Raw genomic sequence first — 17341 nt, forward strand, 5'->3', positions numbered from 1 at the left:
CTATATACTTTCGGCCCGTCATTGGACACTGTGCTATCTAACCTCCAAACGAGCTTCAATGCCATACAACACTCCTTCCGTGGCCTCCAACTGCTCTTAAACGCTAGTAAAACCAAATGCATGCTTTTCAACCGATCGCTGCCTGCACCCGCATGCCCGACTAGCATCACCACCCTGGATGGTTCCGACCTTGAATATGTGGACATCTATAAGTACCTAGGTGTCTGGCTAGACTGCAAACTCTCCTTCCAGACTCATATCAAACATCTCCAATCGAAAATCAAATCAAGAGTCGGCTTTCTATTCCGCAACAAAGCCTCCTTCACTCACGCCGCCAAGCTTACCCTAGTAAAACTGACTATCCTACCGATCCTCGACTTCGGAGATGTCATCTACAAAATGGCTTCCAATACTCTACTCAGCAAACTGGATGCAGTTTATCACAGTGCCATCCGTTTTGTCACTAAAGCACCTTATACCACCCACCACTGCGACTTGTATGCTCTAGTCGGCTGGCCCTCGCTACATATTCGTCGCCAGACCCACTGGCTCCAGGTCATCTACAAGTCCATGCTAGGTAAAGCTCCGCCTTATCTCAGTTCACTGGTCACGATGGCAACACCCATCCGTAGCACGCGCTCCAGCAGGTGTATCTCACTGATCATCCCTAAAGCCAACACCTCATTTGGCCGCCTTTCGTTCCAGTACTCTGCTGCCAGTGACTGGAATGAACTGCAAAAATCGCTGAAGTTGGAGACTTTTATCTCCCTCACCAACTTCAAACATCAGCTATCTGAGCAGCTAACCGATCGCTGCAGCTGTACATAGTCTATTGGTAAATAGCCCACCCATTTTCACCTACCTCATTCCCATACTGTTTTTATACTGTTTTTATTTATTTACTTTTCTGCTCTTTTGCACACCAATATCTCTACCTGTACATGACCATCTGATCATTTATCACTCCAGTGTTAATCTGCAAAATTGTAATCATTCGCCTACCTCCTCATGCCTTTTGCACACATTGTATATAGACTCTCCCTTTTTTTCTACTGTGTTATTGACCTGTTAATTGTTTACTCCATGTGTAACTGTGTTGTCTGTTCACACTGCTATGCTTTATCTTGGCCAGGTCGCAGTTGCAAATGAGAACTTGTTCTCAACTAGCCTACCTTAACCTCTTGCTCGTACCTGGCACGCAGGCGTCCCATCTAGAGCTCTGGAAATGCAAATGCGCTACGCTAAATGCTAATAGTATTAGTTAAAACTCAAACATTCATTAAAATACACATGCAGGGTATTGAATTAAAGCTACACTCGTTGTGAATCCAGGCAACAAGTCAGATTTTTTAAATGCTATTCGGCGAAAGCATGAGAAGCTATTATCTGATAGCATGTAACACCACAAAAGACCCGCAGGGGACGTAAACAAAATAATTAGCATATTCGGCGCTACACAAACCGCACAATAAAATATAAAACATTCATTACCTTTGACCATCTTCTTTGTTGGCACTCCTAGATGTCCCATAATCACTATTGGGTCTTTTTTTTCGATTAAATCGGTCCATATATAGCCTAGATATCGTTATATGTAGACTGTGTGATATACGAAAAAAAATAGCGTTTCATAACGTAACGTCATTTTTTAAAATTCAAAAAGTCGACGATAAACTTTCACAAAACACTTCGAAATACTTTTGTAATGCAACTTTAGGTATTAGTAAACGTTAATAAGCGATCAAATTAATCACGAGACAAAATGTTTCTATAGGGCTCCATCTTGAAATACTGTCCGTGTATTTCTCAACCAAAATATCCGGTCGGAGACCGGACGAAATGGGCTGTCTCTTGTTCGTTTGACCAAGAAACAAATCCTAGGCAAATGACAAGACTGTTGACATCGTGTGGAAGCTGTAGGTACTGCAACCTCAGCCATATTTAATGTCTTTCGCCCATAACAATGGGTTGAAGCGGCTGATGGATATATTTTTCCACTTTCAGTGATCAGATTTTCCTGCACTTTTCAATGAAACTCACGTTCTGTTAAAGCCACAGCCGTGATTTAACCAGTTTTATAAACGTCTGAGTCTTTTCTATCCACACATTCTAATCATATGCATATACTATATTCCTGGCATGAGTAGCAGGGCGCTGAAATGTTGTGCGATTTTTAACAGAATGTTCGAAAAAGTAGAGGGTAGACTGAAGACTACCCCTCTATACTGCCCCCGTTGGAGAAAATGCGTACCCATAGTAAACTGAAAATATTTTTTCCCAAAATTGCTAATATATGCATATAAAAATATTATTGAATAGAAAACACTCTAAAGTTTCTAAAACAGTTTAAATTATGTCTGTATGTAAAGCAGAACTCTCAGGGCAGCCTTTCTCCCAAATCCTCTCTTGTGAAGAGAAAAGTTGGGTCAACTTTGACGTCATGGCCCCCACCCTTCCCAGGCAGCTACGGATCCAGGAACAGTCTCTATGTGTTCAGCGTGATGTCAGCTTTCAAATGCCACGTTCATTGTGAGAATCCCACGAGCCCTGCACGTTTCGCGGGCGAAATTGCTCGTGTCCCTCTGAAAAACAGGCACTCTTTTGCGCGCGGCCGATTTGGAGTACGTCTTTTTCCATGATCCAGCATTTGAAGCCGGTTTGTCTGTTAGCGTTGATCTTTGTTCTACATGCTAAAAACATCATAAAGCTCGATTTTTCACATTGTTTGACCAGTTTAGTGGACATATAATATGTAAATTGGAAGTTTTGATGCGCAAGAGTGCTGGACCAGAAGTCATTTTGGATGCATTTCAGCCGAAGCTGTTAACATGTGCTAATACAGAGATACACAACGTGAAACCAAACAATGTATTGGGTAAGTATTACTCCGTCTACGTCTCCTGATGGAAGAACATCAAAGGTAAGGGAATATTTATGTGGTTATTTGGTGTTTCTGTGGACTCCAAACGTAGAGGAGACATACTGCTAATATCTGAGCGCTGACTCATAGTATAGCCCAGTGAACGATGTCTGTAACGTTAAAAATAATTATAATACAGCGGTTGCATTAAGAAGAAGTGTATCTTTGTAAATATATGTAGAACATGTATATTTAGTCATGTTTATTGCTTGTTATCTGACGTTATCTGTCGGAGCTATCATCATTTCTCCGGACATTTTAGTAGCATTTTTTGAAATGTCGTCATTGTAAACCGAGATTTATGGATATAAATGGCATATTATTGAAAAAAAATATGTACTGTGTAACATGTAATATTACTGTCATCTGATGAAGATTTTCAAAAAGGTTAGTGAATTATTTATTTTTTAATTAATCCTACTTTTAAATTTTATTTTTTCTGGGACAAAATGGCCGCCCCTTGCCTTTTGTTTCGGTGGTTATCTAATATAAATATGTGCTATGTTTTCGCCGTAAAACATTTTAGAAATCTGACTTGCTATTAACAAGATGTTTATCTTTCATTTGAGCTATTGGACTTGTTAATGTGTGGAGGTTAAATATTTTTAGGAATATTTTTTCGCATTGTGCGTTATGGTAATGAGCTTGAGCCGTAGTCACAATCCCGGATCCGGGATGGCGAGTCATAAGAGGTTTTAAATAAAGGTGAAATAAAAATAAAAATAAAAATACTAACCTCTCACAATTACCAATAACAGAGACTACAACAAAACATGCTAACCTCTCACCATTACCAATAACAGAGACTACAACAAAACATACTAACCTCTCACCATTACCAATAACAGAGGACACAACAAAACATACTAACCTCTCACCATTACCAATAACAGAGGATACAACAAAACATACTAACCTCTCACCATTACCAATAACAGAGGCTACAACAAAACATGCTAACCTCTCACCATTACCAATAACAGAGGATACAACAAAACATACTAACCTCTCACCATTACCAATAACAGAGGCTACAACAAAACATGCTAACCTCTCACCATTACCAATAACAGAGACTACAACAAAACATGCTAACCTCTCATATGGTGTGGACGATGTGTGTCTGGTAAACACATGTGGATCTGGTGATTAGTTATCACTTGTTGACCAAGTACAGGAATACTGACCTCAGAGTCTCCAGTTTACAGTGGGGATTCCCCAGTCCAGCAGAGAGCAGCTTCACTCCTGAATCCTTCAGGTCATTGTTACTCAGATCCAGCTCTCTCAGGTGTGAGGGTTTTGACTTCAGAGTTGAGACCAGAGAAGCACAGCCTTCCTCTGTGACTAGACAGCCTGACAGCCTACAAAGAGATCATCATGACTTCACAAACACACTGTTAAATTAACACAAGTAGTGTAGAGGGACAATTGCAGATGCATTTGGTTTATTCTCTCAAACAACATATATATTCATCTTCCGTCTCCAAGATTTGTATGTTGATAACGTTATAATAATGTGAAAATAAATACATTGATTCAAAAGGTTTTTCAATAATACATATTTGTCTCTAAACTGAATATTTCTTCCTGATGATTAGTTCTTAAATGTCATTTTATTTACTCACAGAACAGCTCTGGAGGCTTTGACCACTGGCAGCAGCCTCAGAAGACCTTCCTCTGATCTGGAGTATTTCTTCAGGTCAAACACATCCAGCTCCTTTTCTGAAGTCAGCAACACAAAGACCAGAGCTGACCACTGTGCAGGTGACAGGTTGGGTTCTGAGAGACTTCCTGATCTCAGGTAGCTTTGGATCTCCTCCACTAGAGAATGGTCATTCAGTTCATTCAGACAGTGGAACAGATTGATGCTCCTCTCTGGAGAGAGATTCTCCCTGATCTTCTCCTTGATGTACTTGACTGTTTCTTCATGGCTCTGTGAGCTGCTTCTTGTCTTTGTCAGTAGACCTCGTAAGTGCTTCTGATTGGACTCCAGTGAGAGGCCCAGAAGGAAGCGGAGGAAAAGGTCCAGGTTTCCTGTCTCACTTTGTAAGGCTTTATCCACAGCACTCTTGTAGACAGTAAATTTAGGCTTCTGTCTTTTCCTCACAGAAAGTTTCCTGGACGTTGATTGAGTTTTGGCCATTAGATTCTCATTGTTGTTGATGAATGAGAGGAACACATATACAGCAGCCAGAAACTCCTGAATGCTCAGATGAACAAAGCAGTACACCTTGTCCTGGTACAGCCCACATTCCTCTTTAAAGAGCTGTGTGCACAATCCTGAGTACACTGAGGCTTCATTGACGTCAATGCCAGCTTCTTTCAGGTCTTTTTCATATAAAATCTGATTGCCCTTCACAAGCTGTTGAAAAGCCAGTTTTCCCAGTGACAGAATGCTCTCTTTATTCCAGTGTGGACCTGTCTCTTCTTTCCCAAGATACTTTTCATTCTTCTGTTTGGTATGAAACACCACAAGGTGTGTGTACATCTCAGTCAGAGTCTTGGGTATCTCTTCTCTCTTATGTTTCAGCATGTGTTCAAGGACTGTTGCAGAAATCCAACAGAAGACTGGAATGTGGCACATGATGTGGAGGCACCTTGATGTCTTTATGTGTGAGATGATTCTGCTGGCCAGGTCCTCATCACTGAATCTCTTCCTGAAGTACTCCTCCTTCTGTGGGTCATTGAACCCTCGTACCTCTGTCACCTGGTCAACACACCATGAAGGGATCTTATTGGCTGCTGCAGGTCGGGTAGTTATCCAGAGGAGAGCAGAGGGGAGCAGATTTCCCTTGATGAGATTTGTCAGCAGAACATCCACTGAGGTTGACTCTGTGACGTCACAACAGATCTTGTTCTTCTGGAAGTCTAGGGGCAGTCGGCACTCATCCAGACCATCAAAGATGAACACAACTTTGTACTTGTTGTAGTTGGAGATTCTTGAATCTTTGGTTTCCATTGAGAAGTGATTAAGAAGTTCAATTAAAGTGTGTTTGTCCTCTTTCATCAAATTCAGCTCCCGAAAAGGGAATGAAAACACAAATTGGACATCCTGATTTGCTTTTCCTTCAGCCCAGTCCAGAATGAACTTCTGCACAGAGACTGTTTTTCCAATGCCAGCGATTCCCTTTGTCAGCACAGTTCTGATAGGTTTGTCTTGTCCAGTTAAGGGTTTGAAGATGTCGTTACATTTGATTGCAGTCTCTGGTCTTGCTTGTTTCCTGGTTGTTGTCTCAATCTGTTTCAGCTCATGTTCCTTATTGACCTCTCCTGTTCCACCCTCTGTGATGTAGAGCTCTGTGTAGATCTTATTGAGAAGTGTTGGGTTTCCTTGTTTAGCGATCCCCTCAAATACACATTGAAACTTCTTCTTTAGATTAGATTTGAGTTCACGTTGGCAAATCACAGCAAGCTCATCTGAATGAAGAAATAACACAGAGGATATTAATATTACGTCATTACAGACTGGTGTTATTATTATTGTTATTATTATATTATTATTGCTATTATTGATGGTATTATTAATGTTCTCTCTCTCTAAATGAATCACCACAACACATCCCTGCTGCTACTCGATGAGGTCACTAGGTGTTGTGTTAAGGCTGCTACAATATCATTGAGTTACACAGCTACTTTAACTGTACTTTAGCTACAGCTTTTAAATGTTATAAAACATCATTCAACATGAGTCAGACAGATCTTACATTTCTCCAGTGTGTCAGCAAGCTCCTTCTGGTTCATTTTCCTCAGGATGTGCAGTGTGATCTTCAGAGCCCCCTCTCTGGCACTGCTCTCCTGCTTCTCATCTTCAGCATCCACCACTTCCTTATCCTGCTTCTGACTCTCAAAGCCTTCTGGGAGTTCTGGACTAAGAATCCTCTTGAACATCTTCAGCTCGTTCTTCACAAATGTTATAATATTCTCTTCAAGCAACTGAAATAAATAAAGTAAATAAGTTAAGCAAGAAACAACATGCTTTCTCATTAACACATTAATGAATGATTGACAGATCAACTTTACTTGAGGTAAACAAAAACAAATGTACATAACAGGACCACATACACTGAATATGGAGTCCAGGTCTGTTTGATGACTCTGGGAAGACTGACCACTGAGAATCTCTGACTCTGATCTCTCCTGTTGGTTTCTGTGGACAAAATGAAAACAACAACAATAAATGGGAAAATGGGAGGAGAAATGACTAGAGACAGTGTTGTTTAACTCACTGACCAGGACCCATGAGTTCTTCTTACCTTTGTTCAGTAGAAAAGTCTTCCTCTCTAAACATTATAGGAGGTTCCATAGACCGGTCACTGTTCATGGACACACAGCTGGGAACAGGGGAGGCTGGTCTCTCCTGCTTGATTGGTCTTCAACACAACAGAGACAAACATTACATCTCTCATCTCCTCTGAGCTCAGATATGGAAATTTGAGAAGAGTTTTATACCAAAACGCCATATATCACTTTACAGAAATGTTTGCAAATTAGCTTTGGTATATCGCACACTACAGTTGAGGTGCAATGAGAAAGTCATTCTGCTTTGAAAGATGATAAACTTGTAACGTCACTTTTGAGCAAATGTCCTTTGAATATTTTGGTACCTGCTGCAGAGCTCTTCTTTGTCTACAGGGCTTTACTTTGGCAGATAAATATATATATATATATATATACACACAGTGGGGCAAAAATGAGTCAGCCACCAATTGTGCAAGTTCTCCCACTTAAAAAGATGAGAGAGGCCTGTAATTTTCATCATAGGTACATATGCCATACACTGCATCAAATTGGTCTGCATGGCTGTCGTCCCAGAAGGAAGCCTTACTCACACCTGAGACCTTGTAACACTAACGAGTCACATGACCACGGGAGGAAAAATGGCTAATTGGGCCCAGCATATCTACACTGTTATACAAGCTGTACACTCACTACTTTACATTGTAGCAAAGTGTCAGTGTTGTCACATGAAAAGACATACTCAAATATTTACACAAATGTGAGGGGTGTACTCACTTTTGTGATATACTGTATATATAATATATATATATTTAATTATCTAAATGTGTGGTGTTTTTAGTTGATGTCATTTGAATTGTCTGTTATGCTATAATGGTTATTTTAATTTTACATTTTTATTTGTAAGTGGTAAAATGAACTAGAACATTTTGTCTTTTGCAATTCTGAGTAATTACTACTTTAGTAAATAATTACACATTATTCAGTACTACTGCAGTTACTACATAATTCCAATAGATGGCCACATAAGACCACTAATGACATTTCAGAAGATTAGTTTAGTTTTCTCCCTGGATACACCACCACCCCCCCTCACAGGAAAACTCCTGTGTGCTTCTTTCTGTCCCTTTCCACACTGCTAACACAAGAGGAAGGACTGAAACAGCATTTAACAGATTACTGTGAAGTAATATAATGATGATTCATGTTTATTTTTACCTGGTTTTATGCTCATGTTTTGAAATTATACTTCATTAATATAACAATTATCAATAAACCTGAAAAGGAATTTAGTCACCTCTGGTCTAGAAAAATGTATTTTCCAGGTACATTCACTGTCAAATGTATCAACCAGCTTCGAGCTGCTCTGCCTTCTCTCTCTAGTAGTCAACTCAGCCCTGCTAAAAGGCTGGTGTCGTTACTCTGCCTTCTCTCTAAAGTAGTCAACTCAGCCCCGCTAAAAGGCTGGTGTCGTTACTCTGCCTTCTCCGGGGGATGTTGAGGTAAATTTACTAACCGGGAGGGTTGAATAGTGTAATTAATTGACGGGTTGGAATACGCACTCTCTCTGTTTACTCGCAATATCTGATATTAATATTATGTTTTATATGATGTACAATAATGTATGTTGACGCTAATATGATGTACAATAATGTATGTTGACGCTAATATGATGTACAATAATGTATGTTGATGCTAATATGATGTACAATAATGTATGTTGACGCTAATATGATGTACAATAATGTATGTTGATGCTAATATGATGTACAATAATGTATGTTGATGCTAATATGATGTACAATAATGTATGTTGATGCTAATATGATGTACAATAATGTATGTTGATGCTAATATGATGTACAATAATGTATGTTGATGCTAATATGATGTACAATAATGTATGTTGATGCTAATATGATGTACAATAATGTATGTTGATGCTAATATGATGTACAATATTCAGTTATGTTTCCATATGATAACAATATACTAATATATTCAATATGTTATAAACTATTGTTTTTTAAAACAGTTTCATTAATTCATTCTAATTAACTTAATCATGATGACCCCTCACTATTGACATTAGTTGCACTAATTGCACTGTTTGTCTACATAACCTGGTTCAAGTATTCATGACATCACCCTGAAGACACAGTGATGCTGAAACGTTGGTAAAAACCCAATAAATTACTGGGAGTTTATATATGGAGTTTATATATGGAGTTTATATATGGAGTTTATATATGGAGTTTATATATGGAGTTTATACATGGAGTTTATACATGGAGTTTATATATGGAGTTTATATATGGAGTTTATACATGGAGTTTATATATGGAGTTTATACATGGAGTTTATACATGGAGTTTATATATGGAGTTTATATATGGAGTTTATACATGGAGTTTATATATGGAGTTTATATATGGAGTTTATATATGGAGTTTATATATGGAGTTTATATATGGAGTTTATATATGGAGTTTATATATGGAGTTTATATATGGAGTTTATATATGGAGTTTATACATGGAGTTTATATATGGAGTTTATATATGGAGTTTATATATGGAGTTTATATATGGAGTTTATATATGGAGTTTATATATGGAGTTTATATATGGAGTTTATATATGGAGTTTATATATGGAGTTTATACATGGAGTTTATATATGGAGTTTATACAGTATATGGAGTTTATATATGGAGTTTATATATGGAGTTTATATATGGAGTTTATACATGGAGTTTATATATGGAGTTTATATATGGGGTTTATATATGGAGTTTATATATGGAGTTTATATATGGAGTTTATACAGTATATGGAGTTTATATATGGAGTTTATACAGTATATGGAGTTTATACAGTATATGGAGTTTATATATGGAGTTTATACAGTATATGGAGTTTATATATGGAGTTTATATATGGAGTTTATACATGGAGTTTATACATGGAGTTTATATATGGAGTTTATACAGTATATGGAGTTTATATAAGGAGTTTATACAGTATATGGAGTTTATATATGGAGTTTATATATGGAGTTTATACAGTATATGGAGTTTATACAGTATATGGAGTTTATACATGGAGTTTATATATGGAGTTTATACAGTATATGGAGTTTATATATGGAGTTTATATATGGAGTTTATACAGTATATGGAGTTTATATATGGAGTTTATACAGTATATGGAGTTTATACAGTATATGGAGTTTATATATGGAGTTTATACAGTATATGGAGTTTATACAGTATATGGAGTTTATATATGGAGTTTATATATGGAGTTTATACAGTATATGGAGTTTATACAGTATATGGAGTTTATATATGGAGTTTATACAGTATATGGAGTTTATATATGGAGTTTATATATGGAGTTTATACAGTATATGGAGTTTATACAGTATATGGAGTTTATACATGGAGTTTATATATGGAGTTTATACAGTATATGGATTTTATATATGGAGTTTATATATGGAGTTTATACAGTATATGGAGTTTATACAGTATATGGAGTTTATATATGGAGTTTATACAGTATATGGAGTTTATACATGGAGTTTATATATGGAGTTTATATATGGAGTTTATACAGTATATGGAGTTTATATATGGAGTTTATATATTATATATGGAGTTTATACAGTATATGGAGTTTATACATGGAGTTTATATATGGAGTTTATACATGGAGTTTATACAGTATATGGAGTTTATATATGGAGTTTATATATGGAGTTTATATATGGAGTTTATATATGGAGTTTATATATGGAGTTTATACAGTATATGGAGTTTATATATGGAGTTTATATATGGAGTTTATACAGTATATGGAGTTTATATAAGGAGTTTATACAGTATATGGAGTTTATATATGGAGTTTATATAAGGAGTTTATACAGTATATGGAGTTTATATATGGAGTTTATATATGGAGTTTATACAGTATATGGAGTTTATACAGTATATGGAGTTTATATATGGAGTTTATATATGGAGTTTATACATGGAGTTTATATATGGAGTTTATACATGGAGTTTATATATTATATATGGAGTTTATATATGGAGTTTATACAGTATATGGAGTTTATATAAGGAGTTTATACAGTATATGGAGTTTATATATGGAGTTTATATATGGAGTTTATATATGGAGTTTATATATGGAGTTTATATATGGAGTTTATACAGTATATGGAGTGCGACTCAATTTATCATTTATATCTTATAGTTTATTAGCCGTTAGCTAGAACCTCCACATAAAAAAATATCTGGGTGTGCTCCAGCTCATGTTTTCTATTGGAAAAACTATTGGAACCATTTCCCTGTTTAACCGCTAGGTGTTATGGGTATTATAACACCTCCACTGTGGGGCTCTATAAAACTATTGGAAACATTTCCCTGTTTGACCGCTAGGTGTTATGGGTATTATGACACCTCTACTGTGGGGCTCTATAAAACTATTGGAACCATTTCCCTGTTTGACCGCTAGGTGTTATGGGTATTATGACACCTCCACTGTGGGGCTTTATGGCGCAAATTAAATGGGATAATCTAGAGAATGTGACAATATTAGTTTAATCTTGCTGTGATGTTCTCAGTAAAATGTCACTAAAGTCTATTTAAAATGTAATGTCTTAGAACAGTAATATTTTACCCATCAGCCTTCATTTCTCATGAAAAAACACAACTGTGAAAAGATGGTGGACATTGTGTTTTTTATATAAACAATTCATAAAATCTTTAAAAAATGGTCCTCTCACCTCTTAGATTTGGTGCCATGTTCCCCAGAGACATTCCTTTTAGAGGCAGGGCCCCCCTTCTCTCTCTCCCCAGTGAGACTCGTTTTAGGGGCAGGGCCCCCCTCCTCTCTCTCCCCAGTGAGACTCATTTTAGAGGCAGGGCCCCCCTCCTCTCTCTCCCCAGAGAGACTCATTTTAGAGGCAGGGCCCCCCTCCTCTTTCTCCCCAGTGAGACTCATTTTAGAGGCAGGGCCCCCCTCCTCTCTCTCTCCAGTGAGACCCATTTTAGAGGCAGGGCCCCTCTCCTCTCTCTCCCCAGTGAGACTCATTTTAGAGGCAGGGCCCCTCTCCTCTCTCTCCCCAGTGAGACTCATTTTAGAGCAATGACCCCTAAACAGAGATCCAGCATGTTGGTTGTGGTTAACACAGTGACAATTAATTATTGAAGGTCAATTGTTCTATTTGATGCATTATCTCTTAGAAATAAAACATTTACTAACAGACACATCCAAACAGTCAGGTGATATAATTAATAGATAACTAATACAAATAATACCAATATAAAAATAGTAATATTATTAATAATAATAATGTCTCTTTCTCTTTTAATAATTTCTCTCATTCTAGTGTGTTGCTTTGTTCATCAGGTATGATATTATGATGCTGTTACTGAATTCAGTTCATAATATCGATGTTAAAAAAGTCTGTTCAGTGGTTTTACCAAATTACACAGGAAGCAGGAGCTCATTGTAATTTAGAAACAACAAATGTTCTGATATTATGAAAAATGATTTAGAACTATGATACTAAATATAAGACAGTGACGTTTATGAACAGAGATCCAGATGTTGGTTGATATGTTATAATGTGACACAGTTAATATGAACAATATGTTATAATGTGACTTGACTCCACCCAGTTAGCTATATGAACAATATGTTTATAATGTGACTTGACTACACCCAGTTAGCTAAACAATATGTTATAATGTGACTTGAACAGTTAGTTTATGAACAATATGTTATAATGTGACTTGACTCCACCCAGTTAGCTATATGAACAATATGTTATTGAATGTGACTTGACTCCACCCAGTTAGTGAACAATATGTTATAATGTGACTTGACTACACCCAGTTAGCTATATGAACAATATGTTATAATGTGACTTGACTACACCCAGTTAGCTATATGAACAACATGTTATAATGTGACTTGACTCCACCCAGTTAGCTATATGAACAATATGTTATTGAATGTGACTTGACTACACCCAGTTAGCTATATGAACAATATGTTATAATGTGACTTGACTCCACCCAGTTAGCTATATTAACAATATGTTATAATGTGACTTGACTAACCCAGTTAGCTATATGAACAATATGTTATAATGTGACTTGACTACACCCAGTTAGCTATATGAACAATATGTTATAATGTGACTTGACTCCACCCAGTTAGCTATGAACAATATGTTATAATGTGACTTGACTACACCCAGTTAGCTATATGAACAATATGTTATAATGTGACTTGACTACACCCAGTTAGCTATATGAACAACATGTTATAATGTGACTTGACTACACCCAGTTAGCTATATGAACAACATGTTATAATGTGACTTGACTACACCCAGTTAGCTATATGAACAATATGTTATAATGTGACTTGACTACACCCAGTTAGCTATATGAACAATATGTTATAATGTGACTTGACTACACCCAGTTAGCTATATGAACAATATGTTATAATGTGACTTGACTCCACCCAGTTAGCTATATGAACAATATGTTATAATGTGACTTGACTACACCCAGTTAGCTATATGAACAATATGTTATAATGTGACTTGACTACACCCAGTTAGCTATATGAACAATATGTTATAATGTGACTTGACTCCACCCAGTTAGCTATATGAACAATATGTTATAATGTGACTTGACTACACCCAGTTAGCTATATGAACAATATGTTATAATGTGACTTGACTACACCCAGTTAGCTATATGAACAATATGTTATAATGTGACTTGACTACACCCAGTTAGCTATATGAACAATATGTTATAATGTGACTTGACTCCACCCAGTTAGCTATATGAACAATATGTTATAATGTGACTTGACTACACCCAGTTAGCTATATGAACAATATGTTATAATGTGACTTGACTCCACCCAGTTAGCTATATGAACAATATGTTATAATGTGACTTGACTACACCCAGTTAGCTATATGAACAATATGTTATAATGTGACTTGACTACACCCAGTTAGCTATATGAACAATATGTTATAATGTGACTTGACTACACCCAGTTAGCTATATGAACAATATGTTATAATGTGACTTGACTCCACCCAGTTAGCTATATGAACAATAGTTAGCAGTTAGCTATATGAACAATATGTTATAATGTGACTTGACTACACCCAGTTAGCTATATGAACAATATGTTATAATGTGACTTGACTCCACCCAGTTAGCTATATGAACAATATGTTATAATGTGACTTGACTCCACCCAGTTAGCTATATGAACAATATGTTATAATGTGACTTGACTCCACCCAGTTAGCTATATGAACAATATGTTATAATGTGACTTGACTACACCCAGTTAGCTATATGAACAATATGTTATTGAATGTGACTTGACTACACCCAGTTAGCTATATGAACAATATGTTATAATGTGACTTGACTACACCCAGTTAGCTATATGAACAATATGTTATTGAATGTGACTTGACTACACCCAGTTAGCTATATGAACAATATGTTATAATGTGACTTGACTACACCCAGTTAGCTATATGAACAATATGTTATAATGTGACTTGACTACACCCAGTTAGCTATATGAACAATATGTTATAATGTGACTTGACTCCACCCAGTTAGCTATATGAACAATATGTTATAATGTGACTTGACTACACCCAGTTAGCTATATGAACAATATGTTATAATGTGACTTGACTACACCCAGTTAGCTATATGAACAATATGTTATAATGTGACTTGACTACACCCAGTTAGCTATATGAACAATATGTTATAATGTGACTTGACTACACCCAGTTAGCTATATGAACAATATGTTATAATGTGACTTGACTCCACCCAGTTAGCTATATGAACAATATGTTATAATGTGACTTGACTACACCCAGTTAGCTATATGAACAATATGTTATTGAATGTGACTTGACTACACCCAGTTAGCTATATGAACAATATGTTATAATGTGACTTGACTACACCCAGTTAGCTATATGAACAATATGTTATAATGTGACTTGACTACACCCAGTTAGCTATATGAACAATATGTTATAATGTGACTTGACTCCACCCAGTTAGCTATATGAACAATATGTTATAATGTGACTTGACTCCACCCAGTTAGCTATATGAACAATATGTTATAATGTGACTTGACTCCACCCAGTTAGCTATATGAACAATATGTTATTGAATGTGACTTGACTACACCCAGTTAGCTATATGAACAATATGTTATAATGTGACTTGACTCCACCCAGTTAGCTATATGAACAATATGTTATAATGTGACTTGACTCCACCCAGTTAGCTATATGAACAATATGTTATAATGTGACTTGACTCCACCCAGTTAGCTATATGAACAATATGTTATTGAATGTGACTTGACTACACCCAGTTAGCTATATGAACAATATGTTATTGAATGTGACTTGACTACACCCAGTTAGCTATATGAACAATATGTTATAATGTGACTTGACTACACCCAGTTAGCTATATGAACAATATGTTATAATGTGACTTGACTACACCCAGTTAGCTATATGAACAATATGTTATAATGTGACTTGACTACACCCAGTTAGCTATATGAACAATATGTTATAATGTGACTTGACTACACCCAGTTAGCTATATGAACAATATGTTATAATGTGACTTGACTACACCCAGTTAGCTATATGAACAATATGTTATAATGTGACTTGACTACACCCAGTTAGCTATATGAACAATATGTTATAATGTGACTTGACTACACCCAGTTAGCTATATGAACAATATGTTATAATGTGACTTGACTACACCCAGTTAGCTATATGAACAATATGTTATAATGTGACTTGACTACACCCAGTTAGCTATATGAACAATATGTTATAATGTGACTTGACTACACCCAGTTAGCTATATGAACAATATGTTATAATGTGACTTGACTACACCCAGTTAGCTATATGAACAATATGTTATAATGTGACTTGACTACACCCAGTTAGCTATATGAACAATATGTTATAATGTGACTTGACTACACCCAGTTAGCTATATGAACAATATGTTATAATGTGACTTGACTCCACCCAGTTAGCTATATGAACAATATGTTATAATGTGACTTGACTACACCCAGTTAGCTATATGAACAATATGTTATAATGTGACTTGACTACACCCAGTTAGCTATATGAACAATATGTTATAATGTGACTTGACTCCACCCAGTTAGCTATATGAACAATATGTTATAATGTGACTTGACTACACCCAGTTAGCTATATGAACAATATGTTATTGAATGTGACTTGACTCCACCCAGTTAGCTATATGAACAATATGTTATAATGTGACTTGACTACACCCAGTTAGCTATATGAACAATATGTTATAATGTGACTTGACTACACCCAGTTAGCTATATGAACAATATGTTATAATGTGACTTGACTCCACCCAGTTAGCTATATGAACAATATGTTATTGAATGTGACTTGACTACACCCAGTTAGCTATATGAACAATATGTTATAATGTGACTTGACTACACCCAGTTAGCTATATGAACAATATGTTATAATGTGACTTGACTACACCCAGTTAGCTATATGAACAATATGTTATAATGTGACTTGACTACACCCAGTTAGCTATATGAACAATATGTTATAATGTGACTTGACTACACCCAGTTAGCTATATGAACAATATGTTATAATGTGACTTGACTACACCCAGTTAGCTATATGAACAATATGTTATAATGTGACTTGACTCCACCCAGTTAGCTATATGAACAATATGTTATAATGTGACTTGACTACACCCAGTTAGCTATATGAACAATATGTTATAATGTGACTTGACTACACCCAGTTAGCTATATGAACAATATGTTATAATGTGACTTGACTACACCCAGTTAGCTATATGAACAATATGTTATAATGTGACTTGACTACACCCAGTTAGCTATATGAACAATATGTTATAATGTGACTTGACTACACCCAGTTAGCTATATGAACAATATGTTATTGAATGTGACTTGACTACACCCAGTTAGCTATATGAACAATATGTTATAATGTGACTTGACTACACCCAGTT

At 36.1% G+C, this 17341-nt stretch overlaps 1 protein-coding gene across 1 annotated transcript in view; it reads right to left on the bottom strand.

The window, feature by feature from the left end:
* LOC118380509 (NACHT, LRR and PYD domains-containing protein 12-like) overlaps window positions 1-17341 on the bottom strand; it is a 94072-nt gene that overhangs the window by 18958 nt on the left and 57773 nt on the right. Inside the window, exon 8 of the mRNA XM_052508363.1 lies at window positions 4108-4281. Within this exon, the coding sequence (XP_052364323.1) occupies window positions 4108-4281 (174 nt within the window). The remainder of the gene's footprint in view (window positions 1-4107; window positions 4282-17341) is intronic.

The sequence above is a fragment of the Oncorhynchus keta genome, unplaced genomic scaffold (genome assembly GCF_023373465.1).
Source record: "Oncorhynchus keta strain PuntledgeMale-10-30-2019 unplaced genomic scaffold, Oket_V2 Un_contig_350_pilon_pilon, whole genome shotgun sequence".
Taxonomy (NCBI): Eukaryota; Metazoa; Chordata; class Actinopteri; order Salmoniformes; family Salmonidae; genus Oncorhynchus; species Oncorhynchus keta.